Source organism: Nothobranchius furzeri, chromosome 3, assembly GCF_043380555.1.
Source record: "Nothobranchius furzeri strain GRZ-AD chromosome 3, NfurGRZ-RIMD1, whole genome shotgun sequence".
Taxonomy (NCBI): Eukaryota; Metazoa; Chordata; class Actinopteri; order Cyprinodontiformes; family Nothobranchiidae; genus Nothobranchius; species Nothobranchius furzeri.
The window spans coordinates 49,810,998-49,832,182 of NC_091743.1; the positions used below are offsets into that span (position 1 = coordinate 49,810,998).

General features: G+C 42.4%; 1 protein-coding gene and 1 long non-coding RNA gene across 3 annotated transcripts in view; both read left to right on the top strand.

Annotated features, from left to right (window-relative positions):
- LOC107384050 (inositol 1,4,5-trisphosphate-gated calcium channel ITPR1) overlaps window positions 1–21,185 on the top strand; it is a 120,442-nt gene that overhangs the window by 13,417 nt on the left and 85,840 nt on the right. For both annotated transcript variants that reach the window (XM_054739643.2, XM_054739639.2), the window contains exon 4: window positions 19,641–19,750. In XM_054739643.2, coding sequence (XP_054595618.2) covers window positions 19,641–19,750 — 110 coding nt within the window. The remainder of the gene's footprint in view (window positions 1–19,640; window positions 19,751–21,185) is intronic.
- Window positions 11,695–13,862, top strand: LOC129162998 (uncharacterized). Its single transcript, XR_008563013.2, has 4 exons — window positions 11,695–11,804; window positions 11,945–12,093; window positions 12,343–12,432; window positions 13,648–13,862. It is a non-coding gene; the product is annotated as an uncharacterized lncRNA (long non-coding RNA).

The following is a 21,185-nucleotide window of genomic DNA, read 5'->3' on the forward strand; positions in this document are numbered from 1 at the left end:
GTTATAGTTATAAAACACAATGTCAAATATCAATCATTTGTGCTGACAAGTAATTGATCTGAAGTTTGATACTGTGTTTTTAATTTTAAATGTGAATATTTCAGGAAACATCTGTTTTAAAACTCCAAAACCTTCATTCAAACACCGTAGGGCCTCACAACATGTAAGAAGTCCTCATTAATGAGTCAAATGTGAACCCTGAAACTTGTTATTAAGCATGTTAAATACTTTTACTCAGGGCTCGCTGTTGTGGCATTATAAGATCAAGAAGTATAGAGATTGTAGAGTTCCGTCTAATAGAACGATTGAGAACAGAGAAATGTTTCCACCCGGACCCCTTTAGACGTCTGAGCCTGATCTCTCTTTTGTGTATTCGTGAAAAGAAAGCAAGTAATGCTAAAGATGTGTTGATTTGGTGATGAATTTTTTATTTTAGTTTGTTAACATGACTTAATAGTGAGTTTCATATATTAGCTGTTGGCAAGACGGTAATGTTACGCCAGTTTCACACTGGAAGCATCAGCGGCGCAAAATGGCTTTACTCGCGAACATCAAAGCGGTCCTTTTCACACCGGGAGAGTTGGCAACAGCACAGCTTCTTCTTTGCTGGACTCACAAGATTACAAGATATCCTTCGAGACTTCAGGTCAAGGTTTGTTTATGCAATCTGCCATTGAACCAAAAAGAAGGAAATCACGTTTGATATTGCTGTTTGATGTCATAAATGATGTTGTTCTTCTCCACTGCCAGAATTAAAGCCATGAAAAACACACCGCTGCACTTCTGGAATGACGCTGTGAGTAAGTAAGCTGTTGGGTCGCACGTAAGCTTCATATATGAAACTGCATCGCTGCAGTACTTTTATTTTGAAATTTACTGGTGATTTTACACAAACCATGTGGGATTTCCTGTCTAGCCCTATGTTAACTGCGGAAAAATGATGCATCCCAGAAGCTGCACATGGCAAAAATAGAACCTGATCCTATCTTTAGTGACGCAGCGCAGCATGCCGCTTCTGGGACGCATCTGGAAATTGGCGCGTTGCTGCTGGTTTGAAACACTCCCTAGACTATAATGGATTCTATTTGAAGCAGTGACGTTCTGCTGCCGTTCTGTGCCTCTGATGCTTTCAGTGTGAAACCGGGGTTAGCATTTGTTGGTATAAAGCAGCTAATCATTAGTTACATCTTGCTGTTATCCTTTCTAGGGCGAGATCTTCAAATAAAAGGGAAATAAGTTATTACACCTGTCCAGGTCTGTTCTATGTTTATTTTTAAATAATTCTATTGAAGCTTGGTTGAAAAGCAATGCCTGATTTTCACTGGTTACATTTCATTGAATTTTTATTTATTATTACTTTTGTTAGATTCAAGTTATTTCTGTGACCATTGTGGGCTTTTCTTTCATCGCCCGAAGGGTACTAACAATTTTGCCCACGTCTGCGTACCCATGATAAAAATTACAGGCCTCTTTTTACCCCATTGTAAAATCAAGTTAATATATATTTCAGGAATTTTAAAATGTCCCTTTACCTTAAGTCTTTAAACTGTGATCATCAATAAAAGTAAAATCAAGGGGTTTAAAATTCAGAACATAAATCACCAGATTCCTTATAATTAATTTATCAATTTTTAGCATCAAAAGAAGGTTTAATTTGTTTTTTAGAGACTATTTTCCAGAGAAGTAGGAGTTTGCTAGCTGTTATTTATTTGTCCAACTAGGCCTGGGACGATAACAAATTTTGCTGGACGATATATTGTCCAGCAAATAATTGACGATAAACTAGCGATGCACCAATATGAAATTTTTGGGCAGATACCAATATCCGATCACTGTTATGGCCGATAACCGATATTTGTCTATACTGATATACTGACATTAATGCTTCTAAAATCAGCAGATTTTGTATAGAATGTAATTATTAAAATTGAATGTACATTATTATGTACACACACCACACACATTTACGGTTCTGAGATGATTTCATTCACTGTTCACATGACTAAACAATTGCACACCACCCCCCTCACCCTCTGAAACTGAAAAACAAATGGAGACGAGATGAAAAAAATATCGGTTGTAAATATCGGCTCGGTTTTATTTATCGTACCGATACGTTAAAAAATGACTAACATCGGCCGATACCAATATTGATGCCGATATATTGTCCATCCCAAAATAACCACTTGTGTAATGTCCAGAACCAGAACTTCTAAATAAATAAATTAAATTAAAAAACCTAAAAATGTATCAATACAAAAGGACTTTCCCTCTCTGTTAGAAAACATTGCACCCAAAACTGTAAAATAGACCCCGTCTCTCCAAAACAATAAATACAATGGCCTATCCAGTGCCAACAACCAACACTGCACTTCAATAATAATAATAATAATAATAATAATAGAATTGTGCATTTCTTAACCTTAATATATGAAGGCTTGAAAAATTAGAATTCATTTTCATTTATTGTGCGATTCATGGATTTATTGATTATCCTCCCAGCCCATGTCCAACCCTTTTCATGGCAAATTAAACATTTTACTGAGATTATTGATTCCTTTTTTTAACCTTATATTTAAACTATTGTTCATCTCAATTCGGGTATAATTTTTGTTTTGTTGTGTTCATACTTAAATATTTAAACCTCAGACAGCCCAGCTCAGTTAAAGGTAATAACTCCATACCGTGTTGTACCATGTTGTCAGCTGTTAGCTCGGCTGCTGTCAGAGACACAACACAGACGGGCTGGGTGGTTTATCTGAGATAAACAGCAGAAGCTGCTCTGTCGTCACTTTCCTTTCTCCGCTAACAAACATGTCTACCGATTCTAAGAGAGGAGAGGTCTTCCAGTCAAGGGAAGCTGTTGTCCCCTTATTTATTGTTGTTTCCTCTGTTCTCGCTTATAAAGTAAATGCCTCAAATCAAGCAACGTTTTGTACAAGTCAGATGAAATCAGACCTTGTTTAATTCCTAAACACTCTTATTTCTCTCCTAGACTTTGGTTCAGTTGAACAGCCGCTGTAATAATATTAAATAGACTAGTAAAATATTCTTTTAAAATATGACTACATAACCTTGTGAAGTCAGTTTAGCAGTGAGCTTGTTGCAGATGTGCTTGTTTAATCTGATCTAATAAAATGAGGAAAAATTACAGCATATCTCAGTCTTAACAGTGAGCCACATTAAATGTGTGCATCAGTAATGATCTCAGGAAGCAGCCATCGTATTATTTATGAAGCTGCTGATTCTTGTCTCTGAGTTAATTAGCACTCTGTTCTGAACAGTGTGTGTAAAAAGATCACGAGTCAGATATTTACTGAACACTGTGACCATAACAGGAAGTAGTTTTGATTGGAGCTTGATGAAGAGGCTTGTATTTCTAACATTTCGACACGCACTGCTAAACACCTTTTTTTGTTGTTGTATTTACTCTTTTCACATGCTCTAAGGATATTTTGGGAATTATTTGCTGACCAGTGATGGTTCAATGTCCTGTTTAGTCATGCTCGTCCGGCTTTTGTCACTTTTTCATTGTGTAAACTCAGGACTGGGTTTCAGATGTAGATATGATTAGAATGATTTTTTACTGATTAGCTTCACTTCCTTTTGCTTGAGTGTTATTAACACGATAGAGAATTTTGTTGTCCTTTATCGATGTTAGGACTGGGAAATATCTGGAATTAATAAGTTATCTATATCATTTCTAACAAAACACATGATGATCCTATCTAAACTAGTAAAGTCAGTAGACGGGTCATCACATGTATGCTCATATGTCTGGTCTGTTATTTGCTGACAAAATTTACAGGGAGGTTTTTCTCTAGATTCACAACAATCTCTGGAATAATTTTATGTACTAAACTTTGCATTCAGTTTTGTGGATTTTAATATTTGATGACGTTGGGTGTCTCCTTGAGCCTTTTCGCCTTGACATTTTTTTTTCTTTTTTTCTGTTTGTGTGGAGAGACAAGGCAGCCAAAATACCCCAGAAGCTAGCATGAATCGTTCTCTTCTCACTGATATTAGTGAATGCAGTGAGACTGCAGCCATGTTTGCCTTCACAACTTTAATAACTCCACGCTGCATTACCATGTGAGCGTCATTTACCGCTTCTGCTTTTTAGGGGATGCAGTTATGTCACAAATTTAGCTAATTTGGTTCTCTCGGGCAAGAAATAATTCTCTTAATGTGAACAATGTTATATGACCGACCCCAGTTGCCAAACATAGAATTAAAATGATTTCATATAGATTATAAATATATTACGCACTTGAAAAATGTTTCTGCTCTTTCCTGGCTGCTAAGTCAATGCAGCCATCCTCAACTTTATTTCTAAAGCATCGACCAGGAGATGAGCCAAAGTGTTGTACACGCTTAAAAAATAAATTAAAACATCAATGACCCCTGCAAGGGCCAACAAAGATACACATGAAAACAAATAAAAGCTAAAGATATAGCTAAAACTACAAAATAAAACAGGATAAAAATACAGCTTCAACTCCAGCCTTCTCATGGATGGTCGCAAGTCAAGCTGGAGATGAATGAAAATTCACTCTGTGACATAGAAGAGACTGAAATTTTCTCACCCCGCTGTTCCTCTGTGTCCAGATGTGCTTCTGAGCTCCTGCTCCTGTTCTGTGTCTGTCCCCTCTTGTTACATTAATTGAGCTCACCTGCCCCTCATTACCTTGCACACCCGATTCCTCTTGTTGTCTTCCTGTAGGTCTGTTTTGTCTGCTTAGTCTTTATGTCTGCCTTTGCCAGCATTTTTATCCTGCTCAGTCATGACCTGGCTCAAAAAATATAGACTTCCTCTGCTGCCTTGTGGAGAATCACTCACCTGCGTTTGGGTCCTAACCACACCTCACATCATGACATCGTGTCTATTCCCTTTCTTTGGCTAATACTGAGGAGGGGGGTTGAAGACAAATCTCACGTTCAGCATGCATATGCAACTAAGAGTGACTGAGAGTATTCAAACCAAACACGTTTTACATGACTTCTCACTGAACAAGGCATTTAAAGCAGAAATCCAGAGTTTTTCCTCCAAGGGCCCCATCTAGAGGTGGAAAATGTATTGCACCTTTGAGCTGCTCCCCCTACTTCTATGATTACGGCTGGAAGCAACACCTCTAACTGCCTTACGCCCGGAACACACCAGACGCGGAAGCGCAATGAAGCGCCGTGGAACAACGAGCGCGTTTAATCGGCGCCCTAGTTAACCTATGCTCTCGGTCACATCAGCTGCGAAGCGCCACGAAGGCTCGCACCGTGCAGCGATCGTTTCAGCGTGAGCTCTATTTTTTCGTGAGCCGGGTCAATTCTGGCAGGAAGTCAAACCAAAGCAGAAGCGGTAAATTTAACAAAATAAAAGAACATTTTCAAAAAAATAAAACACTGCGATTGATAAATGTGATAATTTTTGTGTATCTAAACAGACTAGAGAGATGAAAATGAACAAACACACACACATAGCAGAGAAACATAGCTTTTCCAAAATTTTAAATGCAGTTTTTACAGCAAAGGATGGATTTAATAAATGTGAATACAAAGAAATACACAGCAGCAAGGTCAGCGCAGTTTCCGTTATCAACACGCGGGGCAAACTGGTTACACACACACACACACACACACACACACACACACACACACACACACACACACACACACACACACACACACACAAAGGGCGGGGTGGGGGGGTTTGGGAAATGGTAGGCGTGTGCAGAAGCGCACGTTGAAAATTCTGTCCTGATGTGAACAGACGAGGAGTGGACAGCGCACGAATTTCATGAGTGATCCACTTCGCGGCGCTTCACAGCTGGTGTGTTCTGGGCGTAAAAGAGCTGAAACACATTGTTGTACGATTATTCTCACATTTATTTACATTTATATTAACTTAAAGATTTGTTGGAAGGATTATTGTTCAACACTCAGCTTTAAGGGGTTAGATGGGGGGGGTTAAACCACCAAATAGTTCCCGAGCGCAGCCACTGCTGCAGCTCACCACTCCCAACGGAAATGGGTCAGATGTGGAGATGTCATTTCACCAATGTGTGATGATGACTTTAACTTTATTTGTCCATAAGAAAGGTTGCCAGCTCTATATCCGTCTTCAGCAAACGAGCTCTGTGATTGACATCTGTGCTTAAGTAGATGTTTAACGCTATTGGCTAATGCTGACCAATTCAAATTGCTTGGAGCTCTACAGAACAGGGGAGCAGGCTTACAAAAATGATGTTTTGCCTACATTCTATCACAAAACAGGGTAACACTATCACTCTCACAGATTAAAAAAAAACATACATTATTACTGAAAGGGAGAAAACTCTGTCTCAGTGTTGAGAGGCTTGTGATGAAAGAATAGGAGTGAGAAAAATGTGAGTTTATCGTAACTACATCATCTGGCTATAATGTAACAGGTTTGTTCAGTTGTGCTGTTCTAGAAAAAAACATTTTTATTCAGCCAAATGATGCACTGGCCTTAGCTCAGAGCAACACTGTTTGTTTTTTGTCTGAAATGGATGTTTGGCAGTCAAATAAATGCAAATTTGGTAGAAAAACCACGTTTTACTTTGCAGAAATGTTCAAACTGCATTTACTCGTCTGACAACGGCTCACTCCTGATCGTCTCTAAATAATTTACTAATCAGGTCTGAATATTTTCTCCTCACTGCTCAATTTGATTAAAGTATTTAGTCTCAGATGATCGCTCATCACATGGAAGCACTTATTTTTCCTGATGTGATGTTGTCTGTATAGCGTGATGAAACAGAAATTTTATAAGTGAGTTAGCTTTTCTAGCCTGCAGCTCTCAGTGAGGCTGGTTCAGCACTGTAAAAAAAGTCAGTAAAATATACAGTAAAACACCATCAAATTCCAACGGTAATGGAGCGTACAACCAAAACTTCATTTTACCGTATTACATTGATTCAATAACCGTTAATTGTGAGACTGGATAAAACTGTGTTTTTCACTGTAATAAAATGTTGAAATTATAATTATTTTCTCTGAAAATAAAAAAATATACATACATTTTACAATAAAATTTTGTAACGTTGAAAATGTCTGAAAACCTTTCATTTTACGGTATCATTCAAGTAAAACTACATCTTTTGGGGTTGTGCACATTGGAATTCACAGTATAAATCTGTAAATTTTTAAGCAAACAAAAACATTAATTTTTACTGAAGAAAGATGTTAAAAATAGGGTCCACCGTAATAATACAAGTAAATACCATTAAAAAGCTATTATCATCAGTAAAAGACAATACAATTGATAGTCGGCTATTTTTAATTATAAAAATCTGTGCATCAGTAGGCCTATAGGCCTAAAAAGTTAGGCCTGCAGTATATTACTGTCAACCTTCTGTTAAAAAAAATCAACAGCAAATTTTTTTAATAAAGTTCATGGTTGTAAAAAATTGATTTCAGTTATCTTTTTCAATTATTATTTTAAATCAACTTTATGTTATGTTTCACGCCATTTTATCAGACCACCTGGGTCCGCCTTAAAGATTAAGTCACATCAAAATCAACCTTTTTTTAGCTGATAACTAGTACAAATGAGCGTCTAATAGTGTTGTAGACATGTGTACTGCGGTCTCAACCCGTCTCAACCAGTCTTTTAGCAGTCAGGCTCGGAAGTGAGTTGTGCTGTAGTTAGCATTTGCATTGTGTCAGAATCCCAGCAAAACTTCTAGTATTATAGTTATTTAGTTCTAGTAGCTTGGCTGTTAATATTGTAGTTAAGTGTTTTTTACATGTTACTCTTTCACCAACTTGATGGAGTTTGAACTGGGATGGAGTTTGAACTGGGTTATGCTGGTTTGAAGAGCATTTCACAAATTAGTCCAAGCCGTTCCAGTAATTAGCCGGTGTTCTGGGAATTTCTCCTACCCCGTAAACCGTCCTACCCGTTGTTCCTGAGCATGTGCGCGCATGCGCACAACACAAAAAGGGAATGCTACTCCGTTGTCATATGTGCAGGAAAATAGGTAAGTAGTAAGTATTAGTACTTTTTATTGATGTTGATACTTGATTTTTTGGGTTAGGGATGGGTACCGAATTCGGTACTTTTTAAGGTACCGACCGAATTCCATAGTACCGACCGAGCACCGATTCACGTAATTTCAAACGGTGCCTTGTTTCGGTACCCGTCCTTCATAACGAGAACTTGCCAAGACAGCTGCGCATGCGCAAGAGCGTTATGTCGTTGCTCGCTGCGAGCGAGTTGTAAACAGAGCAGCATGGTAGAAAGAACGCACGCTAAATCTTGGGTCCACTTCACTAAATGTGATGGGTAACTGGGTGATGATGAAACCAGCGACAACGATCTAAGTGAGACATCCTCATCTTAATCTGTTCCGGTAGGTAAATAAAATGTTTAAGATAACGTTAGCTTGATATGTTAGCTTCAGTTTCGCTAATGGTGCGTTTGCTTTCTCCTCGGAACTCCGAATTTCCAACTAGAAGAACATGAACGCGCGCTAAAGTTTGGCTTCACTTTACTAAAGGCGACTGGTGATTGGGTGAAGATGAAACCAGTGACAACGATCTAAGTGTGAGGCATCATCGTTTTAATCTGCTCCAGCAGTTAAATAAACTGTTTAAGATAACGTTAGCTTGATATGTTAGCTTCCATTGCCACCGTTATCAGCTAATGGTGCGTTCGCTTTCTCCTCGGAAATTCTAGCTTCCCAGTAGGAAAAATCAAATGAAAAAAGACGACAAAAGGAATGAAGATACACAGTAAATTTAGTTCACAGTAAAGATGTTTGCTTCAGTTTAATTATCAGCTTATAAAACTACAAGGACGATGTTAAAATACAAACAGTTGAATGTTATTTATCGTGATATTTATCAAATATTGTTATATATTGAGAAAAATATATATTTAATTATAAAAGAGAATTAAAATAATAAACACTCAAAAGAATCGAAAATTGGTACCGTTAAGTACCGGTATCGATTCCTAGGTACCGGGAATTAGTACCGAATCGATTCAAATGTCAAAGGTACCCATCCCTAGTTAGGGTTAGTGTTTGTGTCATGTAAAACACCATAAAATTATCCTACGGGTACGTTTTGCCAAAGTAGGACGTTTTGTCAGAACACCGGATCCCGCCGACTGCTGCTTCCTGAAAACGGAGATTTTGGACCCAATTTGAGGTGAGTAAGCTAAATAATTACTTTTAACAGCTTCTAAAGATCATTCCCTACCTGTAATTTTGCAGCTATATTTGCTATATTTATAAATGCAAAGTAAGAGGGACGTGGTTCACGTAATTTAGACAATCAGTCCACACTGCTGCAGGCTCGAAGCGAGTGTTGTGTGTGTTATAATGTCACAGACTGGTTCGTGTTAAGTTTTTGTGCCAGTTACCCCTTCTTTCCACTGGAGCCGTCAGCAGCACGTTACTGCAGCAGCACGTCTTGCTCGCGTAAGCTGCTGCTTGGCCCTTCCCACGAGACGCGAAGCAGCAGGGGAGCAGCTGTCACCGACAGAGCACGAAGTCACACGAGTGACTTCGTCAGTAAACACAACAACAAGCAGGAGAAAATTACAACATGGCTCCAAAAGGTTTGTGTTTTATGTTCTGTCCGTTTTATAATCGCCAATACGGACCTGAAATACAAAGGAGACCGCTAGCTAGGTGATAACTTCTCATGGGGCCGCACAGTTAGGCAGTACGTTTCTTCATTCTGAAAATCTCTGGAGCTTCGCTCCATTTCCGCGTCCGATTTCCTGTCTTTCCTTCCCCAAAAATGTCAATAATACCTAGCTGCAGACGCAGCCCCGACACACCACACCCCCGACAAAACACCCCCCCGACCAAACACACCCCCATGTGCCTGTTGAGCTCCCCCGAGCTCCCCTGGTGGTCAGAAAAGGGAAATATCTCAATAACGGCAGCCCTCCCAGCACGCGGGGAGAGCTTAAACCTGGGTCGGATCCAGGGTGCAGCATCCCGCTGTCAGCTCCAGCAGGTGATCGGGCTGTGTTTTTAATTCCCAGCAGGGCAGGGGAGCTCATTCCTGGGTCGGATCCGGTCCGCAGCAGCCCGCCACAGGCTCCAGCAGGTGATGGCGGTGTTTCCAACCCTCCCAGCGGGGCAGGGGAGCTGAAACCTGGGTCAGATCCAGGGTGCAGCACCCCGCCTCAGGCTCCAGCAGAGGAGATTGGGATTTTTTTCATATCAAACGCCTTTCAATGCGAACAATACAATTGAAAGTATACGTTTATACAGAAATAGTAACAATGTAATTAAACAGACAGGACTCCAGATTGAAATATGAATGCATGGATTTTTTTCTTCTTGCATACACACTTTTTGGCCATCCCCATTGGGATTATAAAACACAAGATACCACCAACAAATAATCAGTTGCCGGACAATAGGCACAACTAGGGATGGGTACCGAATTCGGTACTTTTTAAGGTACCGACCGAATTCCATAGTACCGACCGAGCACCGATTCACGTAATTTCAAACGGTGCCTCGTTTCAGTACCCGTCCTTCATAACGAGAACTTGCCAAGACAGCTGCGCATGCGCAAGAGCGTTAAGTCGTCGCTCGCTGCGAGCGAGTTGTAAACAGAGCAGCATGGTAGAAAGAACGCACGCTAAATCTTGGGTCCACTTCACTAAATGTGATGGGTAACTGGGTGATGATGAAACCAGCGACAACGATCTAAGTGAGACATCCTCATCTTATTCTGCTCCGGTAGGTAAATAAAATGTTTAAGATAACGTTAGCTTGATATGTTAGCTTCTGTTTTGCTTTTGGTGCGTTATATATTGAGAAAAATATATATTTAATTATAAAAGAGAATTAAAATAATAAACACTCAAAAGTATTGAAAATTGGTACCGTTAAGTACCGGTATCGATTCCTAGGTACCGGGAATTAGTACCGAATCGATTCAAATGTCAAAGGTACCCATCCCTAGAAATCTTCGCAAGGTGTAAAAATATAAATCTGTCTTTACCTGAACTGTCATTTCCATCTGGTGTTGCAACACGCATGCAACTTCTCTTGTCTTCGAACATGCAGGCGTCTTTTGTCAATAATACCTAGCTGCAGACTGGGAGGGCTGCCGTTATTGAGATATTTCCCTTTTCTGATCACCAGGGGAGCTCGGGGGAGCTCAACAGGCACATGGGGGCGTGTTTGGTCGGGGGCGTGTTTTGTCGGGGGCGTGCTTTGTCGGGGCTGCGTCTGCAGCTAGACCTTACTCAAAAATGTCGAACGTGACCCGTTTCAGAGGCATCGTGCGTAGAAAATAGAACCGGCGCGTAAGGGCCGCAACATGCTGCTCCTGAGACGCGGCCGACTCGTGCTGCTGACGGCTGCTGACGTCTCCGGTGAAAAAGGTTCTGTTGACCACAGCGGTTCCTATCAGCAGCTATGACGTGCTGCTGCAGTAACGTGCTGCTGACGGCTCCGGTGGGAAGAAGGGGTTAGTAATTATCAGAGCTGATGCAGAGCAGGAGGGACACTCAAGAGTAGCTCCTCCTGAAGCAGACCTGACCCGGTTCTGAACTGGTGCTGAGTCCGGTTCTCATTAGAGCATGTCTGATTCTGGACCCTGAATTAGCTCTGAGAGCAGTCTGATCACTCACCAGCCATGTTATAAAGAACATATATTAGACAGTTTGTTTTGTACACGATCTAAGTTACTAAACTCCCACAACAGCGTGATGTTATTATTATTTTCAGGCTAAGTCTGCCCAATAAATCTACTGTCAGACTGATGTAGTCCTCCACCAGCCTGCACAGGTCCAGGCTAGAGCCTTGCAGGTGAGTTATTTTTAACCATCGGTCTCTCTTTACCTTCTAGTTTTAACATTATGTCATTATTTTAGCTTATTGTTACACGTGTGTTGCTGCTCTTAAAAACAACTATAAATATATTTGCTGTTTCTTTACATTTCACATAGCCTCCCAGCAGCTGTGTGTCTGACACTGGGACCATGGTGGGAATTCCACCCAGAGCAGCTTCTACACTCCTGAACAGACCCAGGTTTGGTGGAGAGCTTCTGAGCAGCTTCCATCTGGATGACAGGACAAGATCCATGAACTGATCCAGGTAAAAACATTCTAAATAATAATATTGTACTCTGTATTCTGTTTTTTTCCTTACATCTCAGCCTGGCTGGTCACCACTGGAGAGGAGTAGCTTCCCAGACTCACACTAACATCCCATTTCACCTCAGGGCCTCATGATCTAACAGAAAAACCTGTAACTCCATCCTTGCTCTGCTTTCCACATGTTTCTCATCATCTCTGGAAGCAACCTCCCACAACACTGATGTTATATATAATTTTATTTTTTCAGGCTAAATGAACCCAAGAAATCTGCTGTCAGACTGATTGTTGCAGCTACAAATGGTCCAGACTAACATGAAGCCTTGCAGGTGGAGTAAAGGTGAGTTGTTTTTAATCATCATGTAATCTTCATTACAACCTTTGTGTTTTAACACAAATTGTCTATGTCTATGTCTATATCTATCTATGTCTTTGTTTGATAGCTTATTGCTACACGTGTGTTGCTGCTGTGAGCTTGGAGCTAGATTACATCATGAAGGAGGCAACTGATTCGGGGGGGGGGGGGGGGGGGGGCATCTAGGGCGCTCAGCTACTGTACAGTCACAGGTGGGAGGGAGATCTTGGGAGAAGCGAAGAGCACATTGACTCCTCCGGCTGATGACCTCGCCAGGCTGAAAGATTCAGATAACAAGAATTTGTTTGGGTCAGGCTGAGATAATTTTCCTCTCTGCCTTCAGTCTTTAAACTGATCATTTCCAGTCCTTCAGTGAAGCCAATTTTGGGTTTTAAACTTCCCCATACCGTCCGGTGACTCTCTCCGAGATGACATCCATTTTGCGCACTAATACCAGTATTGCAGCTAGAACATTGTCCAGCTTACGATTCACCAACGGACAGTGGGCCCCCGGCCCTGGCTTGGGAGGGGCCTGGCCACAAGGGGGATGAGAGGAAATTGAGGAAACTGTGCCTCTAATAAAGGTCGTTTCACACGGCAGGAGCCTGCAGAATGTGACAAAATTGCAAGCTAAAACACTCAATTCCAAGAATAATTTAATGTATTTTCAAGAAATAAATTTCCTAGAGAAAACTAAGAATTTCTTTGTAATTTAAGGCAGACATTTTCGCTACCTAAATTTAAGATTTTCTGACCTTGTAAGGTCAGAAAATGTCAAACAAATACTTTTAAATTTATGAGGAAAAGTTTAGTTTCGAAAGCAAATATGTCTGCCTTTTAATCATTTCTTAGTAATTTTTAATACCTAACGGTCACTTCATTTGCTAGAAAAAACGGAGTCTTGAAAAGGTAAAAAAAATAAATTTCAAGAATCCTGCATATACCCTGATTCAGTCATTAACTTCAAGTTCTATGATAAATCAATAGGAGACTTGAATACAATGTTTTCCAATAAATTATGATTGTGATTTGGGCTGCGTTGTCTATGTATCACTTTTACGTAAGTAGGTTGAAGAACTGTATTGTTAAAACTTCAGAAATAATTTAACTTTTGATCTGTTTTTGAGAGCATGTCCATTTCTGTGCATTTTGCTCAAGCACTGATCAAACTTTTGAAACTTTGTCCATTTTTTCCTGCAGAGGGGATCCTGCTAGACCATAGTGAACTCCTGATCGACACTGAAGTCTTCCTGCAGAGCTCATATCTTCGACACCATGCCATTAGAAACTCCACTGAGTCCTTTCCTTCACCAAGGCAGGACCCAGTGACTCATTACTGTCGGTCGGTCAGGGGCTGGTAATTTTGTGTTTCATGTTTATTTATTCCTCCACAGATTACCAGCCATAATATATGAACACATGTTGTATTCGCAAGATCTATGCTGTGGGTAGGAATAGAACAAATATGTTTATTTTGTTTTCAAATGCTATGTCAATTTTTCTCATTGTTTTTCAGTAATTTTCATCGTTGTCGTCTTCCTCCGCTTATCCGGGTCATTGGGGCAGCATCCCAACTAGGGAGCTCCAGACCGTCCTTTCCCCAGCCACCTCCACCAGCTCCTCCGGCAGGACCCCAAGGCGTTTCCGGACCAGATTGGAGATGTAACCTCTCCAATGTGTCCTGGGTTGACCCGGGGGCCTCCTGCCAGCAGGACATGCCCGAAACACCTCCTCAGGGAGGCGTCCAGGAGGCATCCTGACCAGATGCCCAAACCACCTTAACTGACACCTTTTGATCCGGAGGAGCAGCGGTTCTACTCCAAGTCCCTCCCGAATGTCCGAGCTCCTCACCCTATCTCTAAGGCTGAGCCCGGCCACCCTACGGAGGAAACTCATTTTGGCCTCTTGTATCCGCGATCTCGTTCTTTCGGTTATTACCCAAACCTCATGACCATAGGTGAGGATTGGGATGTAGATCGACCGGTAAATCGAGAGCCTGGCTGTCTGGCTCAGCTCCCTCTTCACCACGACAGATCGGCTCATCGTCCGCATCACTGCAGATGCTGAACCAATCCGCCTGTCGATCTCCCGATCCCTCCTACCCTCACTCGTGAGCAAGACCCCGAGATACTTAAACTCCTCCACTTGAGGTAGGACCTCTCTCCCGACCCGGAGTTGGCAAGCCACCCTTTTCCGGTCGAGAACCATGGTCTCAGATTTGGAGGTGCTGATCCTCATCCCAGCTGCTTCACACTCGGCTGTGAACCTACCTAGCAAGAGCTGAAGGTCAGAGCTGGATGAAGCTAGGAGGACCACAACATCTGCAAAAAGCAGAGACGAGATTCTCCTGCCACCAAACTCGACACACTCTACACCACGGCTGCACCTAGAAATTCTGTCCATAAAGGTAATGAACAGAACCGGTGACAAAGGGCAGCCCTGGCGGAGTCCAACCCTCACCGGGAACAGGTCTGACTTACTACCGGCTATGCGGACCAAACTCATGCTCCTCTGGTAAAGGGACTGAATGGCCCTTAACAGAAAGCCACCCACCCCATACTCCTGGAGCGTCCCCCACAGGGTGCCTCTGGGTACACGGTCATAAGCCTTCTCCAAATCCACCAAACACATGTGGATTGGTTGGGCAAACTCCCATGCCCTCTCCATCACCCTTGCAAGGGTATAGAGCTGGTCCACAGTTCCACGGCCAGGACGAAAACCACATTGCTCAATCAATCAATCAATCAATCAATCAATCAATCAATCAATCAATCAATCAATCAATCAATCAATCAATCAAAGCTTTATTTATAAAGCGCCTTCCGCAACCCTGTCAGGAAGCCCAAGGCACTTCTCCTCAATCTGAGATTCAACTATCGCTCGGACCCTCCTCTCCAGTACCTTGGAGTAGACCTTTCCAGGGAGGCTGAGGAGTGTGATCCCCCTATAGCTGGAACACACCCTCAGGTCACCCTTCTTAAAGATGGGGACCACCACTCCGGTCTGCCACTCCACAGGAACTGCCCCCGATGACCACGCAATGTTGCAGAGACGTGTCAACCACGACAACCCTACAACATCCATAGCCTTGAGATACCCAGGACGAATCTCATCTGCCCCCGGGGCTCCGCCGCTGTGTAGTTGTTTGACTACCTCAGCAACTTCTGCCCCCGAGATTGGACAGTCCATCCCCAGGTCTCCCAGCTCTGGTTCCTCCTCGGAATGCGCGTAGGTGGGACTTAGGAGCTCCTCAAAGTATTCCTTCCACCGCCCGACTATAGCCCCAGTTGACGTCAGCAGCTCCCCATCCCCACTGTAAACAGTGTGAGCGAGTTGCTGCCTTCCTCTCCTGAGGCGCCGGACAGTTTGCCAGAACCTCTTTGGAGCCAATCGATAGTCTTTCTCCATGGCCTCACCAAACTTCTCCCACGCCCAAGATTTTGCCTCGGCAACTGCCACTGCTGCACCCTGCTTGGCTATCCGTACCCGTCTGCTGCCTCCGGAGACCCACAGATCAGCCACGTCCTGTAGGCCTTCTCCTTCAGCCTGACAGCTCCCCGAACCTCTGGTGTCCACCAGCGGGTATGGTGGTTGCCACCACGACTGGCACCGGCTACCTTGTGACCACAGCTAGCAACAGCCGCCTCAACAATCGCAGAGTGGAACAAGGCCCACTCGGAATCAATGTCCCCCACTGCTCTCGGGACGCGGTCAAAGCTCTGCCGGAGGTGGGAATTGAAGACCGTCTTGACAGGTTCTTCTGCCAGGCATTCCCAGCAGGCCCTCACTATGCATTTGCGTCTGCCAGGTCTACGCTGCATGTTCCCCTGCCATCTGATCCAACTTACCACCAGGTGGTGATCAGTTGACAGCTCCGCTCCTCTCTTCACTCGAGTGTCCAAAACATACGGCCGCAGGTCAGATGATACGACTACAAAGTCTATCATCGATCTGCGACCTAGGCTGCCCTGGTACCAAGTGTACCGATGGGCATCCTTATGTTCGAAAAAGGTGTTCTCAGTAATTTTCACTAACTTATTTGAGCATCTTTATATTTTTCTATATTTAACGGTTGCAAATGTTAAATGTAAAGTAAAATTTTTTATTTTCTCATTGTACTGTCAAATGTATGGTAAAATACCGGCAGCTGTGGTTGCCAGGAATTTACCGTAAAATGTATTAAGAAAAAATAAAATGCTGTAATTTCTTATACAGTTTCACTGTGTTTTTTATTGTCAAAGGTTTAGTAAGGTTTACCATATTTCTATTTTTACAGTTATTTGCCATAATAAGGTGTAACCTATTACTGTTAAATTAACAACAAATCAATGTAAATATTTATATAACTTTTTTAACTGTAAAAATCTTTAAAAAGCTATGTAAAGTTGCTTTTTTTTACGTGAAATTACTGTATAATTTACAAATATTAGTTTTTTTTTCCTACCATGATTTTGTTAAAAAACATTGTCCACTGTAAAATTTAGGATTTCAAAACCAGTATGCCGTATTTTCGTTTACAGATTACACATTTATTTCACGGTATATTTCTGGCAACCACAGCTGCCGGTATTTTACCGTAAACTTGACAGGTTGTTTTTTTTACAGTGAGGGACAGTTGTGTGAACATATAACACATACATCTAAAACAAACTGACAAGATTAACATCAAATAGTTTCTCGCATTCTTTTACTCTCCATTTCCGTCTTCCTCTTTTTTCTCACTTCCTTTTTTTGTGGCTTTTTTTTTAACGGAATTTTTGTGCCTAAACTTTGGAAAATCCTGTCTGAAAAGAGAGGAAAGCAAAGAATCTGGATCATTTAGCCATGAGGGAACAAATGGTGTGTGAAAATAAAGGAATTCAGACAAGAGAAGGAGGGATGATAGAATATTGAAGAAGAGGAAGATAGGGAGTCCCCACCCCTCTCTCCCTCTTCTGTCTCTCTTTAGGTCATCCAACTCCCCTTCTCGTGGCTGGCCTTATTTGGTCACGTAGCTGCAGCTTGAAGAGAAGGGGGGGTGGGTGGACAGATTGTTCCTTTCTTCCTCTTTTTACCATCTCAAAAAAAGAAAGCTGCAGTGTGATGAGAGATAAAATCCGAGGAAAGCCAGGACCTGGAGGGAGGAGACGGCCGTGAAGCCGAACTCTACAGGAAAAGTTGTTAATCTGCCCTCACTAAGGCACGCTGTGTGAAAGAGGAAGTCTCCTGGGACAGAAGAGGAACTTTGCTAAAAACTGTCCTCATGCAAATAAAAGTCCTGCTTTCCCTGCCGGCATGTTTCAGCATCCTCTATGAAAATCAACACACACAATTACTCACTATTGACACCAGCAGTGGCTTCTTGGTGTTGCTGTGGTTACACACTCTGGGTGTCATCACCAAGTCCTTTCATCACACATGGATGTTTTTTAGAGGGGGGAGGGGTGTGTGTATATATGCTGCTCAAAAAGATAAAGGGAACACTTAAACGACACAATGAAACTCCAAGTCATTCATACTTCTGTGAAATCAAACTGTCCACTTAGGAAGCAACACTGATCGACAATCAATTTCACCTGCTGTTGTGCAAATGCAACAGACTACAGGTGGAAATTAAAGGCAATTAGCAAGACATCCCTAATAAAGGAGTGGTTCTGCAAGTGGTGACCACAGACCTAAGTTCCTGCACTTTCTGGCTGATGTTTTAGTCGCTTTTGATTGCTGGTGGTGGTTTCGGTTTAGTGGTAGCATGAGCTGGAGCCTACAACCCACACAAGTGGCTCAGGCAGTGCAGCTCATCCAGGATGAAACATCAATGAGAGCTGTGGTAAGAAGGTTTGCTGTGTCTGTCAGCGTAGACAGGCCTGAAATTCAGGAGCCACTGAGGAGGCCAACAACCCAGCAGCAGGACCACTACCTCCACCTTTGTGCAAGGAGGAACAGGAAGAGCACTGCCAGAGCCCTGCAACATGACCTCCAGCAGGCCACAAATGTGCATGTGTCGGCTCAAACGGTCAGAAACAAGACACCATGAGGGTGGTATGAGGGCCAGACGTCCACAGGTGGGGCTGTGCTTACAGCCCCGCAACATACAGGATGTTTGGCATTTGCCAGAGAACACCAAGATTGGCATATTCACCACTGGTGCCCTGTGCTCATACACAAATTAAAGCAGGTTCACACTGAGCAAATGTGACAGTCTAGTGATGCCACAGAGAATGTTCTGCTGCCTGCAACATCCTCCAGCATGACTGGTCAGGCAGTGGGTCAGTTTGGTGTGGGGTGTGTTATGATCACCACCTTAAAACTAAAACAAACAAAAAAAAATCACATAAAACTTCTAAAACACACACAAAAACCCTGGTTTAAAATGGAACATGAGGCCTGGAGACCAGCAGAACCTCTAAACTGCTGTATGGCACAGCCTTTTATCCCAGGTGTTGTTCATTTGTGGGACTCAGGTCAGCTGTGCTCATCAGCAGCCTGGAGGAGAGGAGGAAGAGGGGCGGAGTCTGGGCTGATCACCAGGGCTGGGTGATCCTGGCTCCTGGATCTTAAGAGGCCCGGCTAGTGGTCATAACAGGGTGGCATTACTTTGGGAGGAGACCCCTCATGACACCTCATCAAGAGCATTCCCATATAATATAGGGATGTCATACATACATGTGGAGGCCACACACACTACACTACTGAGCCTCATTTTGACTTGTTTGATTTCTAAAGACCTTTTTTTTGTGATTTTATTGTCAGCTCATTCAACTTTGTAAAGGACAAAGTATTTAATAAGAATATTTAATTCATTCAGATCTAGGATGTCTTTTTTGTATTCCTTGTATTATTTGGAGCAGAGTATATATTGTTGTGGTGTAACTTAATCTCACCACAGGATGAAACCACAGTTTACCATGCTTGTGTTGCACCCAAACGCACAAACTCCCGGTCCCTCCTGAGAGCTGAGAAAAGCCCTTTGATCTCCATTCAGGAGAATTATTAATGCGTTTGAAGTGCCGGGTCAGCCTGCAGAAATAAATAAATAAAAGTAATGTCAACAGTAAAGTTTGTGTTGTTTTAGCAGCTGAGACTTTTAAAATTGTTGCTTTGGGTTCCTGTAGTTGAAACCTTCCGTGTTGATTCATTTATGTTTTTTTATTCCATTACTGTGATGTATTTGATGTTAACCTTTCCCTTGGCAATTTCTGCCTCTGTCTGTGCAGACTGTCTGTTTAAACTTTGCCCCATGAACCGCTACTCAGCCCAGAAGCAGTTCTGGAAAGCAGCGAAGCCTGGAGGAAACACAGATACAGTTCTCCTCAACAAACTCCATGTAAGTTCACCTCATAGCAGCTGCTCCAGAGCAGCAGTAGCCACCCCAGAGCTACAGCTTCTCTAAAGCAGCAGCTACTTCAGGGCATCAACATGCAGGACTGTGACTCTCAATGACCAGGGTTGCCTACCCCTGCCCTAAAGCTACAGCTACTCTAGAGCAGCAGCAACCCTTCAGAGCAGTGGCAGTAACCACAGAGCAATAGCTGCTCTAGAGCAGAAGCACCTTCAGAGCAGCAGCCCCTCCAGAGCATCAGCAATCAACCCAATGCAACAGCTACTCTAGAGCAGCAACCCCTTTAGAGCAGCAGTCACCCTAGAGCAACAGCTGCTCTAGGACACTTTTAAAAACAGCAAAAGACCCTTTTATTTAAATCTACTTTTACCTTAATCTTTTATTTTCTTATTTTTAACTCCAATTTGTAATCTTTTATCAGTTTATGAAATTTTATAATTGCATGACTTTATTTTTTCTGATGTTAATCTATTTCTGTTTTGAGATCATTATGATTTTATGACTGTATTTTTTTTTGTTTTGATCTATGTGAAGCGCTTTGTGATTCTATGTCTGAGATAAGGGCTACACACATTAAATTCATTTACTGCTCTAGAGCAGCAGCTCCTTCAGAGCATCGGCAATCAACCCAAAGCAACAGCTGCTCTAGAGCAGCGGACCCTTCAAAGCAGCAGCCCCTCAAGAGCAGTAGCCATTCCAGAGCAACAGCTGCTCTAGAGCAGCAGTCACCCCAGAGCAACAGCTGTCCTAGAACAGCAGCACATTCAGAGCAGCAGTCACTCCAGAGCAACAGCTGCTCTAGAGCAGCAGTCACCCCAGAGCAACAGCTGTCCTAGAACAGCAGCATATTCAGAGCAGCAGTCACTCCAGAGCAACAGCTGCTCTAGAGCAGCAGTCACCCCAGAGCAACAGCTGTCCTAGAACAGCAGCACATTCAGAGCAGCAGTCACTCCAGAGCAACAGCTGCTCTAGAGCAGCAGTCACCCCAGAGCAACAGCTGTCCTAGAACAGCAGCACATTCAGAGCAGCAGTCACTCCAGAGCAACAGCAATCAACCCAATGCAACAGCTACTCTAGAGCAGCAACCCCTTTAGAGCAGCAGTCACCCTAGAGCAACAGCTGCTCTAGGACACTTTTAAAAACAGCAAAAGACCCTTTTATTTAAATCTACTTTTACCTTAATCTTTTATTTTCTTATTTTTAACTCCAATTTGTAATCTTTCATCAGTTTATGAAATTTTATAATTGCATGACTTTATTTTTTCTGATGTTAATCTATTTCTGTTTTGAGATCATTATGATTTTATGACTGTATTTTTTTTGTTTTGATCTATGTGAAGCGCTTTGTGATTCTATGTCTGAGATAAGGGCTACACACATTAAATTCATTTACTGCTCTAGAGCAGCAGCTCCTTCAGAG